This window comes from Trachypithecus francoisi, unplaced genomic scaffold (genome assembly GCF_009764315.1).
Source record: "Trachypithecus francoisi isolate TF-2019V2 unplaced genomic scaffold, Tfra_2.0 Lachesis_group12, whole genome shotgun sequence".
Taxonomy (NCBI): Eukaryota; Metazoa; Chordata; class Mammalia; order Primates; family Cercopithecidae; genus Trachypithecus; species Trachypithecus francoisi.
The window spans coordinates 13,294,893-13,321,014 of NW_022681457.1; the positions used below are offsets into that span (position 1 = coordinate 13,294,893).

General features: G+C 54.0%; 1 protein-coding gene across 1 annotated transcript; it reads left to right on the forward strand.

Annotated features, from left to right (window-relative positions):
- Positions 1 to 34: 34 nt before the first annotated feature.
- ZSCAN1 (zinc finger and SCAN domain containing 1) lies at positions 35 to 25,907 on the forward strand. The gene is made up of 6 exons (XM_033224690.1): positions 35 to 194; positions 1,933 to 1,974; positions 3,532 to 4,006; positions 6,263 to 6,357; positions 21,678 to 21,816; positions 22,618 to 25,907. The coding sequence occupies exons 3-6, from the start codon at positions 3,637 to 3,639 to the stop codon at positions 23,238 to 23,240; spliced, it is 1,227 nt and encodes a 408-aa protein (XP_033080581.1). The 5' UTR covers positions 35 to 194; positions 1,933 to 1,974; positions 3,532 to 3,636; the 3' UTR covers positions 23,241 to 25,907.
- The last annotated feature ends 215 nt before the right edge of the window (positions 25,908 to 26,122 follow it).

Here is a 26,122-nt window from a genome sequence, read left to right on the forward strand (position 1 = left end):
ACAGCCCCGCCCCTGCCCGGGAGTCCCGCGGCGCGTGACATGTCGCCGACGCTCGGCGCGCTCCAGCGGACCAATGGCGGCCGCCCGCGGCGCGCGGGGAGCCGGGATGGGGTCCGCCCGCGGCGTTGGGCGCGCTCGCCAGCCCAGGGGTCGCCATGACTGAGCGGCCCAGGCCCGAGCGAAGCCCGCGCGCGGTGAGTCCGCCGCGGCCCATCCGTCCCTCCGCCCGCCAGAGCGTCCATCGGGACGCCCACCCGGGAGTGGCGCGGCGTCGTGTCGGCGGGAGCTGGCTCGGGATTGCGGGCCAGGGGCGCGCGTCGGGGGAGGAGGGCCCGGGCGGGGGCGGACCGGGGCGGGGTTCCAGAGCCGGTCCGGAGTCCTGAGGTCGCCGGAGGGGAGGGGAAGGCTAGAGGCCACGCGGCGCGGGGCACTTGGGGGCTAGGGCCGCCCCTTCCTCAGGGACCCCGACCCCCGTTGGCATCCGCCTGTCAGTTTGAGGCCGAAGCCCCTCTACGTATCCCCTTTTTCCACCCAGACACCGCTCTGCCGCGTCCAAGTTCTCTCTTCTACACCTGATCGGCATCCCGTGACCTATCTCCCTCCTGAACAGCTGCCCCGGACCCATCTCCCTCCCTACCACCTCCCCGGGCCCATCCCCCACTGGAACAGCAGCCCCCGACCCGTCTCCCTCCCTACAAGCTCCCCCCCCGCCCCCGCCCGTCTCCCTCCTGAGGAGCCGCCGCGAGCCATCCCCAACCCGACCAGCCGTTGTCGCTGCCCCTCCCCCGTGTTCCCAGTGCACACTTCCCCAGCCCATTTATTATGGAGCTCCCCCGAGTGGCATCCTAAGCTCCCAACGCCCTCCCCACTCTAAGCCCCCTTCTCAGAGCCAGAGCCATTCACTGACTGTCGCAGGGAACATGTCTACTATGTCACTAAGCATCGGCCATCAGCGGCAAAGCCCTTTGGCCCATCCCCACAATAGAATTTGGGGCTCGGGCTGCAGATCTCAGTGCTCATGTCAGGTGAACCTGGCCCTTCCACAGGCACTGAGCCCTCCAAGTGACACTCTCACACACACACATCCCCAGCATTAATCCCAGACTCCCACCAAAGTAGACCTCTAGGACCCCAGGGCCACCATAGCATTGCCCATGGGGGGCCCAGATCCTCCTCACCAGCCATGTAGACCTCAGTCCCCTCCACATCATCGCAGGCCCTCTTCATCTTCCAGAAGTGACCCCCCATCAGTCCTGGACTCTCATCAGCTCAGGCACCCCCACATTGGCCCAGGTTTTCCGTCAGCCCCCATATAGACCCCAGACACACCCATGAACCTCTGGTGCCTTCTGCTAAGACCTCCTCTTTACCCTCATCCCGGATAAACTTAGCCTCTCCTCCCACAGACCCCAGCCCAAGACCCTGGAGGATGCTGAGGGGCTACAGCCCCCCTCCCTGGAGTCTCCAGGGTGAGCTGCCATGAGCACCTGAGAGAGTGTAAGGTCTGAGGCCCCAGGGCAAAGGGACTTCTTGAACCTGTGGAGCTTCAAAATGGGCCTTTTTTTCTTACTCAAAACTACATATATAAAAGCGTGAATACAACATAAGAGAGCATTTTTGCCTGTGGCAGGGAAGTCCAAGCTGGTAGTTTCCCAATCAGGGTGCGGGTGGCTGGGTACGCTGACTGGAAGATGGCTGGCGGGGCACAGTCCCCGTGAGTTGCCTTTTCTGCCACCCTGCACCTCTCCTTTCTCCTGGATTGTAAAACCAGATGCACAAGAACTGCAGAGTGTATGAAAAATGCAGCAGAGGATGAAGAGGGAAAAATCCCATGGAATCCCTCCTTTTCATTTGTCATAAGCATTTCCCATACGGTTAAAAATGCTTCCTAAAGATTTCTTGTTTTGTTTTTGTTTTTCCATGTTGATGAAGGTCACATGGGATCCTGACACCATTTGGAGGAGATTGAGAGAAGTATGAAGAGCACAAAGCACTTGGCTGCCCCCCGTGGGCCTCTTCCCAGCACTCCCTTTCTATGATACTCATGCATCATCCTGCATCCCACATTCCCTATGTCTCATGTCATCTGTACATCGTGTGTCTACTCCCCATGGTCATGTCATGGTGTTGTGTACTGGACACAGTTGAATACTCCCGTCACATGATGGGGAAGGTAGTTGATCCCACCATGTTCAACTGTTGGGCACTTTTGCAGTGAATCTTGGTGCCTGAATCTCACATCTTGCACGCAATCTACCAAGTGTTCTTGATATATAAGTGGCCACAGTGCTTTCCAGAAAGGTCGTGACAATTTATATTCTCACCAGCAGATCAGTCCAGGGTACAATAGTTAAAGACAAACAACCAAAACCTCCCTGCTTATTTTTATTTTCACAACTTTTAATGTTTTCTTCAGTTATATGTTTACCATAGTGGGCTTGGAAAATGTACAAAAGGTAACTTCTTTTTTTTTTCTTTTTTTTTTTGAGACAGAGTCTTACTCTGTCACTTAGGCTGGAGTGCAGTGGCACAGTCTCACTGCAATCTCTGCCTCCTGAGTTCAATCTCACTGCAATCTCTGCCTCCTGGGTTCAAGCGATTCTTCTGCCTCAGCCTCCCAGGTAGCTGGGATTAGAGGTGTGCACCACCACACTGGCTAATTTTTGTATTTTTAGTACACAGGGTTTCGCCATGTTGGTCAGGCTGGTCTCGAACTGCTGACCTCAGGTGATCCACCCACCCTGGCCTCCGAAAGTGCTGGAATAACAGGTGTGAGCCACCGCACCCGGCCACAAAAGGTTATTTTTTAATTGCCCTTCCCACTTTCCCTCTCTTTTCAGAGTCTCCAGTCTCCTTTGCCCTCTTCCTGGTCTCCTCTCCCAACTTGGACTTGGTAGGAAAGGCAGGAAGACAGCAAAGATAACACCATGGGCAGAGCTGCTGCTGCTGCTGCTGTCATCCATTATTATGTAGCCCACCTGGCTACTTCCATTTAAATGGAATTTAAATTTAAAATTCAGTTCCTATTTCAGGTGCTCCCAGCCACCTGTAGGTGGCTGCATGAGTAGAGAATGTTTACATCCCTGTAGGAACTGCGCTGGGCAGTGCTGGCCACACCACAGGGCAGGCATTTTTGTTCCCACAGCTCAGTCGATGTGTGTTGAGTGACTAAATGAGAGGGAGATAGACGCTAAACTAAGGGGAAAAGATATGTTCAGAAAGTCATAGGGGTTGTGAAGAGGGTGCCATGAGGATGATGGCTGGGATATCTGCAAGGGGAGAAGCTGGGGGGAAGGGGGAGGAGCTGGGGTGGGATGGCAGGTGCAAAGGTCCTGGGCAGCCAGTGGCTTGAACTCAGTGCAGAGTAGCCCATGAGAGGCATGTGGAAGATTAGGTCAGGAGGTGGGAAGAGGTCAGGTTAGTTCCTTGGGGTGCTGGAGATCAGGACAAGGAAGCAGGGAGCTGAGGGGCATCCTGAGTATGGAGGGCCACCATCTGATGTGGCCCCTCTGTCCCTGCCCCTCTCTGCAGGCCCCTGATTGCTGACTGCCTGCCTGCCACACGGGCTCTGTCCGGAGCCACTGGGACTCGGAATCCAGTCCACACACACCCCTCAGACAGGCCCTGTGGCCAGAGATGCTCCCGCGGCCCAAAGCCCCTGCCTCCCCCAGACGCCCCCAGACCCCAACCCTGAGTGAGCAGGACGCAGACCCTGGGCCAGCAAGCCCCAGGGACACCGAAGCCCAGCGTCTGCGCTTCCGGCAGTTCCAGTACCACGTGGCGAGCGGGCCTCACCTCGCGCTGGGCCAGCTCTGGACGCTGTGCCGCCAGTGGCTGAGGCCCGAGGCGCGTTCCAAGGAGCAGATGCTGGAGCTGCTGGTGCTGGAGCAGTTCCTGGGCGCGCTGCCCAGCAAGATGCGGACCTGGGTGCAGTCACAGGGCCCCCGAAGCTGCAGGGAGGCCGCCAGCCTGGTGGAGGACCTGACACAGATGTGCCAGCAGGAAGGTGAGAGGCGCAGGCTCCGTGCCCTGGGACGGGCAGGGGGCCTGACGTCTCCGAGAACGGAACTGCCCTCCTTCCCACCCGCATCACTCCCACCCCTGCCCGGTCCCTCCCGACCAGCAAACCTCTCCTGCCCCGCGGCTGTATTTTTAATTATTTTTACATATAAATGTGCTGCACGCCTCATCTGCCTCGAGTTTCTCACTCAGTGATTAAAGATGCCTCCATTTCCCATGCGTCCATCTGTCCTGTGGCTTTGTGTCCGCTGCTCCTCACCGGCTGCTCTCTGGGAAGGACGCTGCCCCGCCACTTCCTCCCAGCCACCTGCAGCGCCTCCTGCAACACTCAGGAATCCTAGAGATCCTTAAGCCCTCACAGGGCGCAGGCCCCATCGCTGGCTGATGGTGGGGAGAGACGCTTAGGTCTGCATCCCGACTCTGGGAGCCTGGGAAATGTGGGGTTGAAACTGGGCTTCCTCCCTGTCTCCTGTCTCAGCTCCCTTCTCCCCTGAGAGGGCTTTGTCCTCCTGCATCTTTGCCCCTGTGACCCCACGTGGAGATTCCATCCACCCAGGGCCCAGTCCCATGAGTGAGGCTCTTTCTTTCCTAGTGACGAAAGTGCAGGGATTGGACACCGGGAGGCCAAAAGAGGCAGCCACGAATGGTGAGAGCAGTCATGGCACTGTGACCTGGGGAGGGCTTCCTCAGCAGGGCCCCAGCAAGGAGGGTATGCCAGGCAGCCACACTGCAGGAGCAAAGGCTGGGAGGGACAAGGGTCAGATCAGAGCTCAGAGAAAAGAGGGCTGGAGCAAGGGAGAGGAACAGGCTTTCCCTTTGCACCCTCCGACTACAGCTTTCCTATAGGCTAACGGTGACAAGCAGTTTGAAGAACACAGGGTCCAGGGTCCCCTTACTGCCTCAGGGCAGCCCGTGAGCTTTCCAGAGGCGCAAGGCTAGCCCTGTAAGCTGCAAGGCAGGAGCCAGATGAATTGGCCCTTTGAACTCTCTGCTCCTGGGGCAGAGGGCCCAAGACCACTGGCTTCTGGTGCTCTGTGGACCTCACAGCCATCCCAGCCCAGAGCCACCCTTGCTAGGTTTCATGTTCCATGGTCACTCTCGAAATTCTTCATTGTTTCTGAGCAAAGGGCTCTATTTGTCTTCCATAGCGGTGGTCTGCTTTTTACATTCCATATTTTCAGCCTACGAAACAGTAGAGCAAGTATAATGAACAGCCCTGCACATGCCACCCAGCCCTATCAAAGCCCAACCTCCAGAAAGGCTGACTTGAAGTTGTTTTAAAAGAAATACCCATGGCCAGGCGTGGTGGCTCACCTCTATAATCTCAGCACTTTGAGAGGCCAAGGCGGGTGGATCACAACGCAGGAGTTCGAGACTAGCCTGGCCAACATGGTGAAACTCCGTCTCTACTAAAAATACAAAAATTAGCCGAGCGTGCTGGCACATGCCTATATTATATCCCAGCTACTCAGGAAGCTGAGGCAGGAGTATCACTTAAACCCAGGAGGTGGAGATTGCAGTGAGCCAAGATCATGCCACTGCACTGCAGCCTGGGCGACAGAGCAAGACTCTGTCTCAAAAAAAAAAAGGACCAACTAGTGGAGTTGGCTGAAACCCCGTGCACGTCTCCTAGTCCTGGTGTCCCTCACTCTGCCTGACACCCCCAGAAGTGGCCATGGTCTTAAATTTTTCTTTTTTTAATTAAAAAATAAATAGAGGGAGGGGTCTCGCTGTGTTGCCCAGGCTACTCTCAAACTCTTGGTCTCAAGCAATCCTCCTGCCTCAGCCTCCCAAAGTACTGGGATTACAGGTGTGAGCCACCGCGCCTGGCCTGGTTCCCGTATCTTGACCCTTCTGTAAATGGTGTCCTGAACCCTGCTTCAGCAATCGTCCTCTCTGTGCACAGCAGCCCCGGGGGTCTTGGGGAGCAGTAGGCTCACGGTGTCCGGGCCTCCCTAGTTGGTCAGTGCTGCAGTGCGTGTCCTTGTGGGCTTCTGGAGGCACACAGGGGTGTGGAGTGTGAGTGAAGAGGGTACTTGGCCTCAGCAGCCCTCAGTGTCACCACAGGTTCCTGCCCAGCAGCCACATGGAGGGACAGAATGACAGCCGTGCCGTCGCTCTTGCCTGCGCCTCAGGGATGCTGCAGGAATGTTTGGGGAAAGTCTGCCCTCCCCAGAAGGTCTGGAGAATTGGGGGCTCTGGGAAGAACAGGCCCCTCTCACAATCCCTTTCTCCCGCACAGTTCTGGTATCTCTGGACTCGGTCGAACACCAGGACTGGAGTTTTGGTGAGGAGGAAGATGGGAAGAGTCCAAGGTCCCAGAGAGAACCATCCCAGGTGAGCCTGGGGCCCCCTGCTCCGTGCTCCCGCACCCCAGGGCGTGCGTGCCGCTCCTGGGACGGCCTCAAGGACCCCCCATTCAAGGACTGTGTGAGGTTGTCCCCAACGCTCCCAAGAAGCCCGGCCTCCAAACTCCCCGCCTGCCCCACAGATTCCCCAACCTTCCTGGGGCTCAGTGCTGGGCAAGGGCAGTGAGTGCAGGTGTGTGTATGCCGTGCGCCTCTGGGCCTCACCCCAGCCCCTCCTGTCCTTTCCAAGCCGTGCAGTTAGGACCCTTCCTCCTGTGTCACCAGCACCAGATGCTGGGTGTGTTGAGAAAGTCCTGCTGCCCCTGATCACCTTCTCTCAGTGAACCCAGGATTCTGGGCGGGGCCAGAAGGAAACGCTGAGGGCTCCCCGGCAGCTAGACCTGCTGGTGCACAGGCTTCAAGGTGACGGGAGGGGCCCAGCTCGGCTGGGAGCCTAGCAGATCTTGGTGTGGCTGGAGAGATTAAAATCGGGGTGGGGCCGTGCAGATGTGTAAGAGAAATACAGGGGTAACGGGTAAATCACAAAAGAACAAAAGTAGGAACCGCTAAGTGAGTAGCATGTGTTCGTATGATCAGGGCTACCGTGAGTTTGAACACTTTCTGCCTCTGGATCTTGGTATTGGAGCCGCCAAGGGAAACACAGCACGGTCGAACAATGGATGGAGGGAGGTTTTGTTCACAGAGCAGAGACGGGGCCAGAGCACCGTCTGCCCATGTGGCTGTCAGGCCCGGGCCAGCAGGTCCCTCCTAGAGGGGACCTGACCTCACAGTGGGGCTGTCTAGATGCCACGTGAAGCACACGCCTGAGCAGAACAAAGGGGCACACATTAGGAAACAGAGACCCCCACACAAGGCACTGCGCCCAGCACAAACTGTGGGGACCCCTTATCTCTTGGTAAGGAGATGTTCTAAGCCCAGGGCCCACTCTCAGGCAGCTGAGTAACAGGCTGAAAGACTGCACGTGTCTCTCCCACTGACTTAGTCCATTCTTGGTGCTGTAACAAAACACGGCTGGGTGTGGTGGCTCATCCCTGTAATCCCAGCACTTTGAGTGAGGCCTCACGGGAGGCTGTGGTGGGAGGACCACTTGATCTCAGGAGTTCAAGAACAGCCTGGGCAACATAGCAAGACCCCATGTCAAAAAAAAAAACAAAGGCCGGGCGCGGTGGCTCAAGCCTGTAATCCCAGCACTTTGGGAGGCCAAGACGGGCGGATCACGAGGTCAGGAGATCGAGACCATCCTGGCTAACACGCTGAAACCCTGTCTCTACTAAAAAATACAAAAAACTAGCTGGGCATGGTGGCAGGCGCCTGTAGTCCCAGCTACTTGGGAGGCTGAGGCAGGAGAATGGCGTAAACCCAGGAGGTGGAGCTTGCAGTGAGCTGAGATCCGGCCACTGCACTCCAGCCCGGGTGACAGAGCGAGACTCCGTCTCAAAAAAAAAAAAAAAAAAAAAAAAACATAGCCAGGTGTAGGGGCATGCACCTGTAGTCTTAGCAACTCTGGAGACTGAGGTAGGAGGATCACTTGAGCCCAGGAGTTCAAGGCTATAGTAAGCGATGACCACGTCTCTACACTCCAGCCTGGATGACAGAGTGAGACCCTGACTCAAAATACAAAAACAGCCGGGTGCGGTGGCTCACGCTTGTAATCCCAGCACTTCGAGAGGCTGAGGCGGGCAGATCACGAGGTCAGGAGTTCAAGACCAGCCTGGCCAGCACAGTGAAACCCCATCTCTACTAAAAATACAAAAAAATTAGCCGGGCATGGTGGCAGACACCTGTAATCCCAGCTACTCGCGAGGCTGAGGCTGGAGAATCGCTTGAACCCAGGAGGTGGAGGTTGCAGTGAGCCAAGATCACACCACTGCACTCCAGCCTGGGTGACACAGCTAGACTCAGTCTCAAAACAAACAAACAAACAAAAAAACGTAGCCTGGATGGCTTATAAACCACAGAAGTGCTGGGCATGGTGGCTAATGGCTGTAATCCCAGCACTGTGGGAGGCCAAGGCAGGAGGATCTTGAAGTCAGGAGTTTGAGACCAGCCTGGCCAAACTCATGGTGAAACCCCATCTGCATTAAAAATACAAAAATTAGGCCGGGCGCGGTGGCTCAAGCCTGTATTCCCAGCATTTTGGGAGGCCGAGACGGGCGGATCACGAGGTCAGGAGATCGAGACCATCCTGGCTAACATGGTGAAACCCCGTCTCTACTAAAAAATAAAAAAAACTAGCCGGCATGGTGGCAGGCGCCTGTAGTCCCAGCTACTTGGGAGGCTGAGGCAGGAGAATGGCGTAAACCCAGGAGGTGGAGCTTGCAGTGAGCTGAGATCCGGCCACTGCACTCCAGCCCGGGTGACAGAGCGAGACTCCGTCTCAAAAAAAAAAAAAAAAAAAAAAACATAGCCAGGTGTAGGGGCATGCACCTGTAGTCTTAGCAACTCTGGAGACTGAGGTAGGAGGATCACTTGAGCCCAGGAGTTCAAGGCTATAGTAAGCGATGACCACGTCTCTACACTCCAGCCTGGATGACAGAGTGAGACCCTGACTCAAAATACAAAAACAGCCGGGTGCGGTGGCTCACGCTTGTAATCCCAGCACTTCGAGAGGCTGAGGCGGGCAGATCACGAGGTCAGGAGTTCAAGACCAGCCTGGCCAGCACAGTGAAACCCCATCTCTACTAAAAATACAAAAAAATTAGCCGGGCATGGTGGCAGACACCTGTAATCCCAGCTACTCGCGAGGCTGAGGCTGGAGAATCGCTTGAACCCAGGAGGTGGAGGTTGCAGTGAGCCAAGATCACACCACTGCACTCCAGCCTGGGTGACACAGCTAGACTCAGTCTCAAAACAAACAAACAAACAAACAAAAAAACGTAGCCTGGATGGCTTATAAACCACAGAAGTGCTGGGCATGGTGGCTAATGGCTGTAATCCCAGCACTGTGGGAGGCCAAGGCAGGAGGATCTTGAAGTCAGGAGTTTGAGACCAGCCTGGCCAAACTCATGGTGAAACCCCATCTGCATTAAAAATACAAAAATTAGGCGGGCGCGGTGGCTCAAGCCTGTATTCCCAGCATTTTGGGAGGCCGAGACGGGCGGATCACGAGGTCAGGAGATCGAGACCATCCTGGCTAACATGGTGAAACCCCGTCTCTACTAAAAAATAAAAAAAACTAGCCGGGCGAGGTGGCGGGCGCCTGTAGTCCCAGCTACTCAGGAGGCTGAGGCAGGAGAATGGCGTAAACCTGGGAGGCGGAGCTTGCAGTGAGCTGAGATCTGGCCACTGCACTCCAGCCTGGGCAACAGAGCGAGACTCCGTCTCAAAAAAAAACAAAAAAAACCTAAAGAATATTTTGGAGGCTTTGGAGAGATTGAAAATTTTAAAGGCCAGGCACAGTGGCTCACGCCTTGAATCCCACCACTTTGGGAGGCCAAGGCCGAGACTGGAGAATTGCTTGAGACCAGGAGTTCAAGACCAGTGTAGGCAACATAGCTAAGTCCCATCTCTACAAAATTAGGAAATTACCAGGCACTGTGGCTCAAGCCTGTAATTCTAGCCGAGATGGGAGGATCACTTGAGCCTGGGCAGTCAAGGCTGTAGTGAGCTGTAACTGCACCACTACACCCCAGTCTGGGGAGACCCCGTCTCAAAAAAAGGAAAAAAGGGCTGGCCTCAGTGGCTCATGCCATGATCCCGGCACTTTGGGAGGCCAAGGCAGGTGGATCACTTGAGGTCAGGAATTCGAGACCAGCCTGGCCAACGTAGTGAAACCCCGTCTCTACTAAAAGTACAAAAATTAGCCAGGTATGGTGGCGTTCGTCTGTGGGGCAGGAGAATCGTTTGAACCCAGGAGGTGGAGGTTGCACTGAACTGAGATCATGCCACTGCACTCCAGCCTGGGCAACAGAGCGAGACTCCATCTGGGGAAAACAAAACAAAACAAACAAACCACAGAAGCTTATTTCTCACAGTTCTGGAGACTGGGAAGTCCCAGGTCAAGCTGCCAGCAGATCCAGTGTCTGCTGAGGGTCGGCTGCCTCATTCACAGGTAACCTCACAGGGTGGAAAGGGCAAGGGAATTCTCTGGGGCTCTGTTAAAAGGGCACTAATCCCAGTTGTGAGGGCTTCAACCTCATGACCTGATCCTCTATCAAAGGCCCTACCTCCTAATCCCCTCTATCTATTTGGGGGTTAGGGCTTCAACATATGAACTTCATAGAGACACAAACATTCAGACCAGAGCAGCAACAAAATCGAATCGGTTCCCCTTCCCTCTGGCACTGAACAGACAGGGCCATGTCCTCATTCTTCTTCAGACCGCAGGCCCCCTCTCCTTCTCTGAATGATAACCTTGTCTCTCTTCTTTGTCCTCTTGAACAATAACTGCCAATCCCCGGCTGTGTCGGGACCTCAATCCCTCCAGCACACCGTCGACACCTTGGGCGGCCCCAGGACACCCCCACCTCTCCCTCAGGGCCACCCAGCTTCCTTCATCCTTGACTGAGGTTGCAGGTCTCCCCTCCAAACCCCCCAAGCCATCTGTACCATCCACTCACAGCCTTGCAGCATCTTTGGTTTCCTCCATGTTTTCTGTTTTTTGGGGAGGGGGTATCTCACTGTTGCCCAGACTGGAGTGCAGTGGTACAATCGTGGCTCACTGTGGCCTCAAACTCCCAGACTAAGGTGATCCTCTCACCTCAGCCTCCTGAGTAGGTAGGACTACAGGTGCATGCCCCACCACACTCAGATAATTTTTGTATTTTTAGTGGAGACGGGGTTTTGCCATGTTTCCCAAGCTGGTCTCGAACTCCTGATCAAGTGATCCACCCGCCTCAGCCTCCCAAAGTTCTGGGATTACAGACATGAGTCACTGTGCCTGGCCTTAATTAGCTTTTATAGATAATGAGTTTTAATCCATGAAGGTCCTGTTATAACTTACATGTGACCATATTGTTTGAAATGCTTGTTCCCTGGTGCCGTAAAGAAATAGCACTTGAACATAAACTTAATTTCCTTAGCAAGGCCATTTTTACTTTCTGCAGAAAGGGTACAGTCACTAGCAGTTTTGCTATGAGAGTACACCGAACAAAGGAGACAGGGTCATTTATAACCTGATGTGTCCACTCTACTGCTGTGTCTGGTTTCCATTGGCTGGAAGGGGACCTTACATTCTGTATTTGTCCTAATTGGCTAGTAACTTAGAACTTTTTAAAAGAGGCGGCTAGGCACAGTGGCTCCTGCCTGTAATCCAAGCACTTTGGGAAGCTGAGGTGGGCAGATCATAAGGTCAGGAGATGGAGACCATCCTGACTAACACAACGAAACCCCATCTCTACTAAAAATACAAAAAATTAGCCCGGTGTGGTGGCGGGCGCCTATAGTACCAGCCACTCAAGAGGCTGAGGCAGGAGAATAGCTTGAACCTGGGAGACAGAGGTTGCAGTGAGCCGAGATCGCTCCACTCTACTCAGCCTGGGTGACAGAGCAAGACTCCATCTAAAAAAAAAAAAAAAAAAAAGAACTTTTTAAAAGAGGCAAAGACAGAGGAGAACAAAGGAAGGAGGAAGTAACTTGTGGAATGCTGAGAAAAGTAAAAACACCTTCAAATAAGGAAGAGAAACAAGCTATAACCTTGGACCAGTATAAGCATGCCAGGGCAAATATTTAGGCTAAATTGTGGGAGCTAAGAACATAAAGTACATTGATTTTTTTTATTACAGCTAGCAGATATTTAAGAATGTTAGCACAGGTCTTTTAATAAATTTTGCTTCTTAAGAGAAGTTACGCCGGGCGCGGTGGCTCAAGCCTGTAATCCCAGCACTTTGGGAGGCCGAGACGGGCGGATCACGAGGTCAGGAGATCGAGACCATCCTGGCTAACATGGTGAAACCCCGTCTCTACTAAAAAATACAAAAAACTAGCCGGGCAAGGTGGTGGGCGCTTGTAGTCCCAGCTACTCGGGAGGCTGAGGCAGGAGAATGGCGTGAACCCGGGAGACGGAGCTTGCAGTGAGCCAGGATCCGGCCACTACACTCCAGCCTGGGCGACAGAGCGAGACTCCGTCTCAAAAAAAAAAAAAAAAAAGAGAAGTTACTATTTATTCCTAATTAGATGCAGAGGAAAGTCTGCACCTCTACTTTACTTTTTTTTTTTTTGAGATGGAGTCTTGCTCTGTAGCCCAGGCTGGAGTGCAGTGGTCCGACCTCGGCTCACTGCAACCTCTGCCTCTCGGGTCCTGGTTCAAGCAATTCTCTTGCCTCAGCCTCCCGAATAGCTGGGATTACAGGCACATGCCACCACGCCCAGCTAATTTTTGTATTTTTAGTAGAGAAAGGGGTTTCACCATGTTGGCCAGGCTGGTCTTTAACTCCTGACCTTGTGATCCACCTGCCTCGGCCTCCCAAAGTGCTGGGATTACAAGTGTGACCCACCGCGCCCAGCCTTACTTTATTTTTTACAATATGAACTACTTTACCGGGGAGTTCATGAAGTCCCATCATATCTGGCTAATTTTTAAGTGACAAAGACTTACTTTAATTTTTATTTATCATCGTTATTATTTTGAGACAGGGTCTGACTCTGTCGCCCAGGCTGAAGTGCAGTGGCCTAATCATGGCTCACTGCAGCCTCGACCTTCCAGGCTCAAGTGATCCTCCCACCTCAGCCTCCCAAGTAGCTGGGACTATAGGGACATGCCACCATGCCTGTTTACATTTTTCATTTTTTTTTTTTTTTGAGATGGAGTCTTGCTCTGTAGCCCAGGCTGGAGTGCAGTGGTCCGACCTCGGCTCACTGCAACCTCTGCCTCTCGGGTCCTGGTTCAAGCAATTCTCTTGCCTCAGCCTCCCGAATAGCTGGGATTACAGGCACATGCCACCACGCCCAGCTAATTTTTGTATTTTTAGTAGAGAAAGGGGTTTCACCATGTTGGCCAGGCTGGTCTTTAACTCCTGACCTTGTGATCCACCTGCCTCGGCCTCCCAAAGTGCTGGGATTACAAGTGTGACCCACCGCGCCCAGCCTTACTTTATTTTTTACAATATGAACTACTTTACCGGGGAGTTCATGAAGTCCATCATATCTGGCTAATTTTTAAGTGACAAAGACTTACTTTAATTTTTATTTATCATCGTTATTATTTTGAGACAGGGTCTGACTCTGTCGCCCAGGCTGAAGTGCAGTGGCCTAATCATGGCTCACTGCAGCCTCGACCTTCCAGGCTCAAGTGATCCTCCCACCTCAGCCTCCCAAGTAGCTGGGACTATAGGGACATGCCACCATGCCTGTTTACATTTTTCATTTTTTTTTTTTTTTTTTTTTTTTGAGACAGAGTCTCGCTCTGTCGCCCAGGCTGGAGTGCAGTGGCCGGATCTCAGCTCACTGCAAGCTCCGCCTCCCGGGTTTACGCCATTCTCCTGCCTCAGCCTCCCGAGTAGCTGGGACTACAGGCGCCCGCCACCTCGCCCGGCTAGTTTTTTGTATTTTTTAGTAGAGACGGGGTTTCACCGTGTTAGTCAGGATGCTCTCGATCTCCTGACCTCGTGATCCGCCCGTCTCGGCCTCCCAAAGTGCTGGGATTACAGGCTTGAGCCACCGCGCCCGGCCTACATTTTTCATATTTTTTAGAGACGAGGTCTCTCTATGTTGCCCAGACTGATCTCAAACTTCTGAGCTCAAGTGATTTGCCCACCTCAGCTTCCTGAAGTATTGAGATTACAGGTATTAGCCACCGGGCCTGGCCAAATTTTAATTTATTGTTTATTGTGTCAGAATATCTATGCCCAGCCAGGCGCGGTGCCTCACGCCTGTATTCCCAGAACCTTGGGATGCCGAGGCAGGCGAACCACCTGAGGTCAGGAGTTCGAGACCAGCCTGGCAACATGCCCAAACCCCTTCTCTAGTAAAAATACAAAAATTAGCCAGGCGTGGTGGCTCACACCTTTAATCCCAGCTACCCAGGAGGCTGAGGCAGGAAAATCACTGGAACCTGGGAGGTGGAGGCTGCAGTGAGCCGAGATCGCGCCGTTGCAGTCCAACCTGGGCGACAGAGCAAGACCCTGTCTCAAAAAAAAAAAAAGAAAAAAAGAAAAAAAATGCCCAATACAGCAATGGAGATGATGACTGTGAGAAATACAGGCCAAGCTACAGTGAATGTGAGGCATACCCATTTTCCAGATGCGATATGGTCACCTTCTCAAGAGTACAGAGCAGAGAAGGGCTCATTTAGGGGGACGGGGATGGTGTTAGAGGTTCCAGAGGGCACCCAAGGGAGGCTGAGACTGCACCGCCTGCACCACCTGGGGGAAGTCAGGGTCAGAGGTGAGCACTGCTGCTGGCGCCGCCTACTGTGTTCCTGTGTCTGACACCAGCCTGAGGCAAGCCAGCCTGAGTCCCTAAGTACGAAGATGTGTTGGCATCAGGCAGTTGGGAGGAACCCTGCGTACCCAGTGTTGGTAACCTCAGTGTCCTTAGACTGGTCACTCTATCATCATTCCCGGCAGATCTCTGTGGCCCCGGAGAGCCTCCCTGCTGTGGGGAGCTGCACAAGCCACCCAACACTTGCCAGCGTGACCCCACTGCTGGGACACGGGCTCTTCAGGGTGGCTCTGTCTCAAGAAAAAAAGTTTTTAATTACATATTTTATGACCACACTGGTATAAAGATCAATATATTCCAGGCTGGAGTAGTCTTTATGTTCGTTTTTTCCATTTAACTTTAAAATCAATTTTTTTTTTCCTTTTTTTTTGAGACGGAGTCTGGCTCTGTTGCCCACGTTGGATTGTAGTGGCCTGATCTTGGGACACTGCAAGCTCCGCCTCCCGGGTTCACGTCATTCTCCTGCCTCAGCCTCCCGAGTAGCTGGGACTACAGGTGCCCACCACCACACCCGGCTAATTTTTTTGTATTTTTAGTAGAGACGGGGTTTCACCATGTTAGCCAGTATGGTCTCATCTCCTGACCTCATGATCTGTCTGCCTCAGCCTCCCAAAGTGCTGGGATCACAGGCGTGAGCCACCGGGCCTGGCCCTAAAATAAATTTAAAGATCAACATGAGAACCCCTCTCCTGCACCAGAACAAAGTTTCGTGGGCCGTGGTCTCTGTTGTGCATCTAACGGAGGCATCTAACCTGGGTAGACCACAGTTGTCGGCCACGGGTTTCCTCAGCTTCTGAGGGCAGATGTGCTGATCTGACTCCCTCTCCCATCCCAGACTCCACGTGGAAACCGCAGCTGCGCTCAGAGGCCATCCCTTCACCACACAGCAACTCAAAGGACTCTCTTTTTGGGTGGTCTAGGTGGGGAAGGCTGCTGAGAGGATCCCTGTTGGCGCTGGGTTTGGCTGTCGGGGGCTCAGCCGCAGCGGGGTGCCCCAGCATCCCTGAGTGAGCGGCACTTGTGGAGGGAGGGGCCTTAGGGCTGAGGCCTGGCGCCGGCGTGGAGCGACGGCAGCTCTGGGATGGGGCATTGATGGTGCTGGTGCGCGCTGGCCCAGGCATTCCCGCTGCCAGGGAGCTAACACTGCCTGAGGTACCTCTGCTTTTGAAGCCGCCGGGGATTGGAGAGTGGGAGCACAGAGGAGGCAGAGGTGGAGCCGCTCTGCGTGGGGCAGCCCGGCTCGCCAGAAGGCACTGTGGAGTGGGCACAACTGGCGATGGCTGAGCATGTACAACCGCCTAAGCATCAGGACGCCTTTTGAGAACTGCTTCCTCAGGCGCTTTGGTCACCATGCGTACATCGCAGAGGGCACTCACACACCTAGAGGGCACAGCCCATGGCTCCTAGGCTACCGACCTGCACAGCACGGGGCTGCACTGGATACTGTGGGTGACGGTAACACAATGTTGTGTATTCAAACGTAGAAAAGATACAGTAAAAATACAAAATAGAAGACAAATAGTACACTTGTATAAAGCACTTGCCAGGAAGGGAGCTTGTGAGACTGGAAGTTGCTCTGGGTGAGTCTGAGTGGTGAGTCAATGTGAAGGCCTGGGAAGTTATTGTGCTGTGGACTGTATAAACATGGCGCACTGAGGCTACTAAACTGACAAATATATTTCCTTCTTCAATATAATTTATCTAACTGTAAGTTTTTGCTTTACATTTTTTTTTCTTTCTTTCTGAGACAGAATCTCATTCTGTCACCCAGGTTGGAGTGCAGTGGCATGATCACGGCTCACTGCAACCTCAACCTCGCATGCACCTACAGCAGCATGCCCTTCTTAACCCTTGTGGTGTTGCAGGCTCAGGCCCCTGGGCTCCTTTAACAAGCAGGCTGGTCACTGAAGCACGAAGCTACAAAGATGACGCAGCACAGGGCATCCCCTGGGGCTTCAATGACAACACCTGCAGTGCTTAGGGTTTGCCCTGTGCCCTCTGGGTAGGGCGGCCTCCCCGCACTCGGCACTCGGCAGCATGGTCGGGCTTGCAGGGCGTGGGCAGGCAGTGTCCTGTGGCCACCTCCACCCTCCTGCCCAGCCGGCTGTGTCACACTCATCTTTTTAAGATCAGGTTGGTTCCTGGCAAAAATGTCCCTCCAGGGGCCTCCAAGCATAGGATTTGGAAGACATAGGAACAGCACAGGCAGCCAGGAAAGCAGCTGCGCTCAGACGATGCCTTCTCCATTACTCAAAGCTTCTTTTTGTTCAGCCATTAAAGAAACTTGACGAAATAGGAGCAGGAGATACTTCTCAATTGTAAACCTTTGTGCAGGGACAGTTGGCTTCCAAAGGCTTTCAGATTTCAATTATTTGAGAAAGAAGTTTGTTTTAGATCCTTAATATTTACGAATTCTCAAAAAAATTGATGAATAGGCATTTTATAGCTTTAACCCTGCAAGTGTTTCCTAATGAGTATACTAACTGCCCTGGGGCATGTAGGTAAGTGTAAATGATGTGGTTTGAGCCAAGTTTTCATCTGTAATCCCAGTGCTTGAGGTGGCCAAGGCCGGAGGAGGACCCAAGCCCAGGAATTGGAGATTAGGCTGGACAATGGAGCGAGACCATGTTACTTTCTTTCTTTTTCTTTTTTTTTTTTTTTCTGAGATGGAGTCTTGCTCTGTCGCCCAGGCTGGAGTGCAGTGGCATGATCTCAGCTCAGTGCAACCTCCACCTCCTGGGTTCAAACGATTCTCCTGCCCCACAGACGAACGCCACCATACCTGGCTAATTTTTGTACTTTTAGTAGAGACGGGGTTTCACTACGTTGGCCAGGCTGGTCTCGAATTCCTGACCTCAAGTGATCCACCTGCCTTGGCCTCCCAAAGTGCCGGGATCATGGCATGAGCCACTGAGGCCAGCCCTTTTTTCCTTTTTTGAGATGGGGTCTCCCCAGACTGGGGTGTAGTGGTGCAGTTACAGCTCACTACAGCCTTGACTGCCCAGGCTCAAGTGATCCTCCCATCTCGGCTAGAATTACAGGCTTGAGCCACAGTGCCTGGTAATTTCCTAATTTTGTAGAGATGGGACTTAGCTATGTTGCCTACACTGGTCTTGAACTCCTGGTCTCAAGCAATTCTCCAGTCTCGGCCTTAGCCTCCCAAAGTGGTGGGATTCAAGGCGTGAGCCACTGCGCCTGGCCTTTAAAATTTTCAATCTCTCCAAAGCCTCCAAAATATTCTTTAGTTTTTTTTTTTTGAGACAGAGTCTCGCTCTGTTGCCCAGGCTGGAGTGCAGTGGCCGGATCTCAGCTCACTGCAAGCTCCGCCTCCCGGGTTTACGCCATTCTCCTGCCTCAGCCTCCTGAGTAGCTGGGACTACAGGCGCCCGCCACCTCGCCCGGCTAGTTTTTTGTATTTTTTAGTAGAGACGGGGTTTCACCATGTTAGCCAGGATGGTCTCGATCTCCTGACCTCGTGATCCGCCCGTCTTGGCCTCCCAAAGTGCTGGGATTACAGGCTTGAGCCACCGCACCCGGCCACTAGTTAGTTCTTCAGAAGTAGCTGGGCTCAATCCACCCACAAAAACCTTTCCGGGGGTTCTTTCCCTTTTCACGCTTTGGCTCTTTGTGGCAGGGGTGGGGGGTGGTCCTGTCAATTTGCCATCCAGCTTCTGTTCTTTCCATTCCAAGGCCCTAACAGCACTAGCATTTTGCAAAACCACCAATACAAATCCCCTTGATCTTCCAGTAACTGTTTTAACTGTGCAGTCTGCAACTTGCCTAAGTCAAGACACATCATCAGATCTTTTTGCTTGTAACACTGTACCATCATCCTGCAGATCTTGGATCCCTCTGTGATTTCCTCTGTATTGCTTGCGGTACTCATTCAGGTCTTTGCTGGTGGAGGAGTTGTAGGTAGGGGGCTGCTGGTGCACACTCAGGATAAGGAAGCAGTGTATGCTATGGAGTTGGATTTCAAATGGTGGTGGAAGACAGTCATTATAATTTTACGGGACCACGGTGGTGTGTGCGGTCCGTTGTTGACTGAAACGCCATCACCCCATGTGGGGAGCTGCCAGAAGCCTGTAAGGGTAGCTGCCTGAAGTCCTTTGGGGGTAGCACTCTAAGGTCCCTGAGATCACATGGGTGTAGCTCCGGGAGGCCCTGGCAGGAATGACTGTTGGAACCTCAGTGGTAAGTGATGCCAGTGTCCTCTGTGGAGCAAACTGCTGGGGTCCCTGGTGGTTCCCACCGTATAGCTGATACTCGTGGCCTCTACTTTTCTTCTTTGTTCACAGCGTTCTCCTGGCATCTCAGATATGCATTATCTCACCAGATAACTTTTTCATGTGGACATTCTCGGGTTTTTTCGTTTTACTCCACTGTGTTGCTGCAGATCTTCAATGGGTCCTTAAGCATTCTGGACTATTCTAGCTTGTGAATATCTATCTGTAGTTGATTTGTGTGTGGGTAGTGGGGGGGGAAATGAAGGCTGGTATCTCCTACTCCACCGTCTTGGTGATGTTGCTCCACTCTTTCCTTTCTTTTTTTTCCAAAATAACCCAGCAACATTGCCCCAACTTAAGATAATTTCTGGCCAGGTGCAGTGGTTCACGCCTGTAATCCCAGCACTTGGGGAGGCTGAGGTGGTTGGATCACTAGAGGTCAGGAGTTCAAGAGCAGGCTGGCCAACATGGTGAAGCCTCATCTCTACCAAAAAATACAAAAATTAGCCGGGTGTGGTGGCACGTGCCCATAGTCCCAGCTACTCGGGAGGCTGAGGCACAAGAATCGCTTAAACCCAGGGGGTGGAGGTTGCAGCGAGCTGACATCGCACCACTGCACTCCAGCCTGGGTGACAAAGCGAGACCCTGTCTCTAGATAAATAAATAAAATAGAGCCATTAAGATAATTCCTTAAAAACAGTAAGTTGCCAGGCATTCACATTTCTCCTTTATTCTTGTTTTTGTTTTGTTTGAGACGGAGTCTCACTCTGTCACCAGGCTGGAGTGCAGTGGTGCAATCTCAGCTCACTGCAACCTCCGCCTCCCGGGTTCAAGTGATCCTCCTGCCTCAGTCTCCCAAGTAGCTGGAACTACAGGTGCGCATCACCACACTCAGCTAATTTTTGTATTTTTAGTAGAGATGGGTTTCACCATGTTGGCCAAGATGGTCTCGATATCCTGACCTCTTGATCCACCCACTTCTGCCTCCCAAAGTGCTGGAATTACAGGCTGGAGCCACCATGCCTGGACCCTCATTCTTGTTTTCTTTTTCTCGGTTGCTTGGTTTGCATTAGGACTTTCCCAGGGTGTAACTGCGTCTCCCTCCCCTGTCCAATCTCCCCACCTGTCATCTCTGAGACAATAAACCTGGGAAGGATAAGAGCCCAGATCTGTGGCCAGTGGCTCACTGGGGCTATGGGGATGTATTTGCATTTGAAGGTACAGATAGGGCCCGGGGAATGTCTTGGTTTCTGTGCCCGACCCACGTGTGCCGATAGCTCCTCAGATGCCTCCCGAGAGTCAGGGGAACTAAGCATGCCCGTCTCCACACACACGCACAGGCCACCCACTCTTCTCTCCACGCAGCCCCTCTGCTGCCCTTGATTAGTCATAGACACCAAGGTGAGTGAAGTAGGGAGGAGGCTGACTGTCCACAGTGGCCCCCAGAAGCCAGGTACTGGAAAGACGCGTAAAAGGGAGTCCCGCCTTTACTCTTGCAGATGATGGTTCCTCTGGTGACGATTTCAGAATTCAACTTGTTTTACAATCAAAACTAGCATTTGATAAGAAATAAAAATCAACAGCCCAGCCAAACACACCATCCACATACTCCCAATGTGAGAGCAGGAAGACTCCTGTGCCTTAACTCCCTTCCTGCCACCAGCTCCTTCTCTCCCTCCCTCCTCTGTCTCTAGCCCAGCAATCCCTCCACTCCGGTTCTGCCCAGCTGTTGGGAATCTTGGACAGCTTCCTGAGGTCCCTGTGCATCCAGTCAGGGTTGGGGCAGCAGAAAACGAAGACCCACTCAAGACCTTATCAGTGCGTGCTTGACTCCTGGTCTCTCTTCTCATGCTTTGTTTGACTCGACATACCTCCTCCAACAACTTGATTTGCATTGATAAGTGTCACTGTGTTTTCCTTTGACACAACCCCATTGCAGTTTACCAAACCCTTGGTACCAGGCTCTGGGCATGTAGAACCTACATCCTCATTGGAAACCCAGAGAGCTAAAGCTCCTCAGCCAGGGTCACAGAGCGAGCAGAGCTGGAGCCTGGACACCAAGCCAAGCCCCTCTGTTTTGAATTCTTGCTCTTCAACCACAGCTCAGTCTCCTCCCAGGAAGTGGTGATCCCCGCTTTGGGCGGGACAGGGTTAAGTGCCTCAGAGGTCATAGGTCGCAGGTGGGATGTGAAGTCTGTGCAGTCGCCCACCTTCTCTGGGCTTGTGGGCAAGGACAGTGCAGCCTTGGGGGACGGGAGTTAGGAGTCCCAGCGGGTAACAGTGACCTGAGCCATGGCACAGGTCCCCTGGCTCCATCTTATGCTCTGTTGTCACCGTCCTGAAATGATCAACGATTTTTGAACAAAGGGGATCTGCATTTCCATTTTGTACAGGGGCCCCTCGAATTATGTCTCAGGTCCTGGTAAGAGCTCCTTAGGAGTGGTTACTTATTTTTTTGTATAAGCGGAGTCTTGCTGTGTTGCCCAGGCTGGTCCCAAACTCCTGGCCTCAAGCGATCCTCCAGCAGCAGCATCCCAAAGCACGGGAACAACAGGCGCGCCACCGCACACCACCCTGGGAGAGAGCCTTTAGGGATGACGCCCGTTCCTTTGTTGTTCCGTGGTGGTGGGGAGGACGGCTCCTGAGGGGCAGCTGCCGAACAGTCCTGTGCTTGCCATTCCAGGCGTCTGAGCTGATTCTGGATGCAGCAGCAGCAGCCCCGGCACTCCCTGAGGAAAGTGAGTGGCTGGAGCCCACCCAGCTCCCGCAGAGTCTGCACACCAGGGCGGAGGCCGAGGCGCCCCGTGCCCCTGGCTTGCTGGGTGAGTCTGGCTCCTGCGTGGATTAACGGTTGGAAATGGAGTTTGGGACCTCAACCCAAAGTCACAGACTTTGTTAATGGGTGGAGCTGGGGGCTTCGGTGGTGAACTCCACACTTCCCCCAGAAACCATGCATACCTCCTGTGGGGACTGAGATCGGGGGCCCCTAGAACTGCCACATACATCGTTCAGCCCACGAGAAGGGCCTCAGCCTCCCCACCTGAATGGCAGCCAAGGCAGACAGTCTGAGAGTGCTGGGGCACAGGGCTACCCCGAGGGCCAGCCAGGTAGGAACAAGGGGCCAGTGCTGTGGGACCTGCTCCCAAAACACATGCCCTTCTTTTTTTTTTTTGAGATGGAGTCTTGCTCTGTTGCCCAGGCTGGAGTACAGTGGTGCAATCTCAGCTCACTGCAACCTCCGCCTCCCAGATTCAAGCGATTCTCCTGCCTCAGCCTCCTGAGTAGCTGGGATTACAGGTGCCCACCACCACACCCGGCTAATTTTTGTATTTTAGTAGACATGGGGTTTCACCATGTTGGGCAGGCTGGTCTCGAACTCCTCACCTCGTGATCCACCCTCCTCGGCCTGCCAAAGTGCTGTGATTACAGGCGTGAGCCACTGCACCCGGCCACATGTGCCCTTGTGTCTTAAAGGACAGAACGGAGGGCACGGGGACATATTGAGCAGAAGAAGGGCCCAGACTTGGCTCAGTCATTGGGGTCCTCCACACCCCTGGGGGGCACAGGGAGATGCCAAAGCCGTTCACTCACTACAGGTGACCCGTCTCCCTCGCCCTCCACAGGGTCCCGGGCCCGCCTGTCTCTGAAGCCATGTATCTGGGATGAGCCTGAGGATCTTCTCGCAGGGCCCTCCTCAGATCTGCGTGCAGAAGGAGCTGTGATCTCAGGCCCCAAGGGTCCGAGTGGTCAGAGAATCAGTCCCCGAAGGAGAAACAGGAACACTGACCAGAGCGGCCGCCACCAGCCATCCCTCAAGCACACCAAAGGTGGCAACCAAGAGGCTGCTGCAGGGGTCCCGGCAACGCTGCGTGGGCCCCGGGGTGGGCGGCCCTTCCAGTGTGCCGACTGCGGGATGGTCTTCACCTGGGTCACCCACTTCATCGAGCACCAGAAGACCCATCGCGAGGAAGGGCCCTTTCCGTGCCCCGAGTGTGGCAGGGTCTTCCTGCACAGCTCTGTCCTTGCTGAGCATGGCAAGATCCACCTGTTGGAGCCACCCAGGAAGAAAGTCCCCCGGAGCAAGGGCCTCCGGGAGTCCGCCCCACCCAGGGATAGAGCCCAAGGCTCAGTGGCCCCTCGCAGCCCCAAGAGACCCTTCCAGTGTAGTGTCTGCGGGAAGGCCTTCCCCTGGATGGTCCACCTCATCGACCATCAGAAACTCCACACGGCCCACGGCCACATGTGAATGGCCAGCCTCGGGCCTTGGCCACCCGGCCCTGAGTCCCTGGGGAGCACCGATAGGCCCCAGAAGATGGGGTACATCCCCCAGCCCCACCAACCCCTGGCCACCATGGGACTCCTCTTGAAAGACACAGGCTGCTTCTCGGAAGGTCCTGGACACCTGCTCCAGAGCCCAGCATGGCTTCCCAGGATCTCGGCTGAGTAGCAGCAGTTCCACAGCATAACCTGGTCAGTCCTGCACACTGTGTTTTGCAAGTGGCTTGAAGAGGAGTTTCATTCGCGTCTCGTCTTTCAGAAGCCTTGTCCAGGTCTCCCTGTGAGCACCTGACTCAGGGGCAGACTCTGCCGCTGGGTTTTCATTTCACTGTGGATATCCCTGAGGCATGAGGGCGGGAGCCGGCCTGGGCAGCTCCAACTCCAGAGATGGGCACAGCTGACCCCGGCTGCCCTCCTGCCAGCTCAGCCCCCTTGGAACCTAACAGATAAACAGGGTTTTGTTTTTTTTTCCTTTTTTGGGAAACATAAAATTTACCATTTCAGTCATTAAAAATGCACAGTTCAGTGGCATTAAACACATTCACAACACTGTGCAACTACCAGCACTCTCTAGCTCCAAAGACATTTTCATCTCGCCCAGAAAGAGCCCATAGGCCTCACCACGCCCTCGCAGTTCCGCCTGCCCTGACAACCAGAATCTGCTTCCTGTCTCTAAGGATTTCCGGCACAGTCTTTAGACCTGACCAAAACTGACCTGCCTATATTTTGTTTGACTTACAGAAGGAGTTGTTTTTGAGAAAGATGCCAACATTTGTTTAAACCATAAAAATCTGGCATTCTGGTCTGCCGGGAAGAACCAGATGGTCTCCAAAGAGTGGGGCCGCCTCTCCTGCTAGACTGGAGCAGAAGTGGGCAGGCGGTGACGTCACAGCGGGGAGCCAGCCTCAGATTCAGCGTCTCACCCATCCCCAACTCATTGTTGCCGGACACTTGTCCTCTTTCAAGCCTTAAAAGTTTTTGTCTTTTTCTTTTTCTCCTTCCAACTTCACTTGGAAACACAGTGTTGGGCTGACTGTGAATCTGCACAGGCAGACATTTTTCCAAGTCGCCTTCTAACTCAAAAGCCTTTGGACCTACCTACGTCACATCCGCCTGCTGCTGATTCTCAACCAATCTGCCCCCACTCTCGGCCTCTGTCCCCGACGGCCCTCACGGGCTGCGCAGGTCCCGCGGACCCGCCGCTGCCTTCACTTCATCCTCGCTGCCGCGCTTGCCTTCTCACGCTTGCCTTCTGGAGCGCCCCCTAACCGGGCCTCTGGACTTCGCTTCCCGGGGTCCCTCCGGCATCCCCAGCTTTTCCCTGCAGTCCCCACTGGGGGCGCCTGGCTCTATCCTATGCCTTAATTGCTGGTGGGCTCCAGCTCCCCTCCTGGGGCCTTCTCTCTCATCCTGCAAAGGAGGAGCTTCTTCTACCGAGCTCAGGATGGAGGGTGGGGTCTTGGCCCCGCAGTCAGCCCATTACTCTCGGAAGCCCCCCTGAGCCTTCTCTCAGGCGCAGATCGATCCTCTCGGACAACGGGATATGTAGAGATAGCTCTCTCGAGTGCCCCCACTTGTTGGGAGCCAGGGGCTCATTCCATGCAGTTTCCATCTCGGTCTCCACCTGCTGGAGGCACAATCACAGCTGTTTGTTGGTGCAAGAATTGCACAAGAAAGTGGGTGCCATTGAACACAGGGCGTCAGTCAGGCTCAAGCCTACCCGGGCTGGCCCCACAGACATCCATCTCGTGTCCCTCAGTCCTCCAATTGAGTTTGTCCAAATAACTCATCTTCCCTTGTGCAAAAACAACAAAAAACATGCAAACTGCCTCCCCTCTGGGGTTCCCACTCTCCTCAGAGGGACCACCACCTTCCAAGGCCCCAGAAGGATTTTTGATTGCCCTGGGAACCCACCTCCCAACCCCTCTCAGTTCTCTTTTCTCCTCTGCACCATCAGCCCCAGGCTCTCTCCCCATTTCTTGAATGCTTGCAGCTGCCTCTAAGCAAACTCTGCTTCCAGCCCCTTCCCTCTGCCCCATCCTCATCCTGCAGCCAACAGGGTCCCTCTAAAATGCAGACACTGAAAAGACAAAGCCCAGCAGGGCAGCTCCATCGTGTCTTTTGTGGCCCTGCTGCCTCCACAGCTCCCAGCACTGGGATGGTGGAGGCTGGTGTCCTTAACTCACTGTGTCTCTGCCTAACTCCACACTGCCTCTCACCCTGGCCTCCTCCTGTGCCTAGAACAGTCTCCACTGCCACGCTTGACCACACTCAGCATACAACAGGCCCTGCAGAGTGAAGGGATGACTCTGAGTGAGGGGAAGTCCCTGTGGAGATAACTGAGACACCGTTGTGGGCTGCAGTTTCCAGCCGGGGAAGCCTCCCTCAACCTCTGAGGGGAGGTGGGCCATCCTTGGAGGGCCACTCTCACACGCTCCACCTTAGCTGACAGAAGCAAGGACATGGCCCAGGGTCCTGGAGCAGTTGTGGCAGCTGCCGCAACTCACAAAAGCCACCACGTGGTGTTCTTCGCCCAACTTGCCCAGTCCCAAGACCCTGCCTGAGCTGCAGTGAGACACAGCGCTGGCCCCTCTCTTCTCTTTAGGTTCACCCCAGCTGTGGAAGCCTCAGCACCTCAGCACGCCTCCCTCACCCTGTGCCTTCCTCTGCCAGCACCCCCCAAAGACCCCAACACCCCCATCATAATGTGCCCCAGTCTCCTGTCCTCCAACTCTTGTCACAGGAGCTGTGAGCTCAGCCCTGGGCACTTAATGCTCTGGAAGACCGGAGTCTCACAAGTCACCTTTCTCCCTGGCAGCCAGGGTCTCTTGGGTCAGAGGAGGGCTGGAC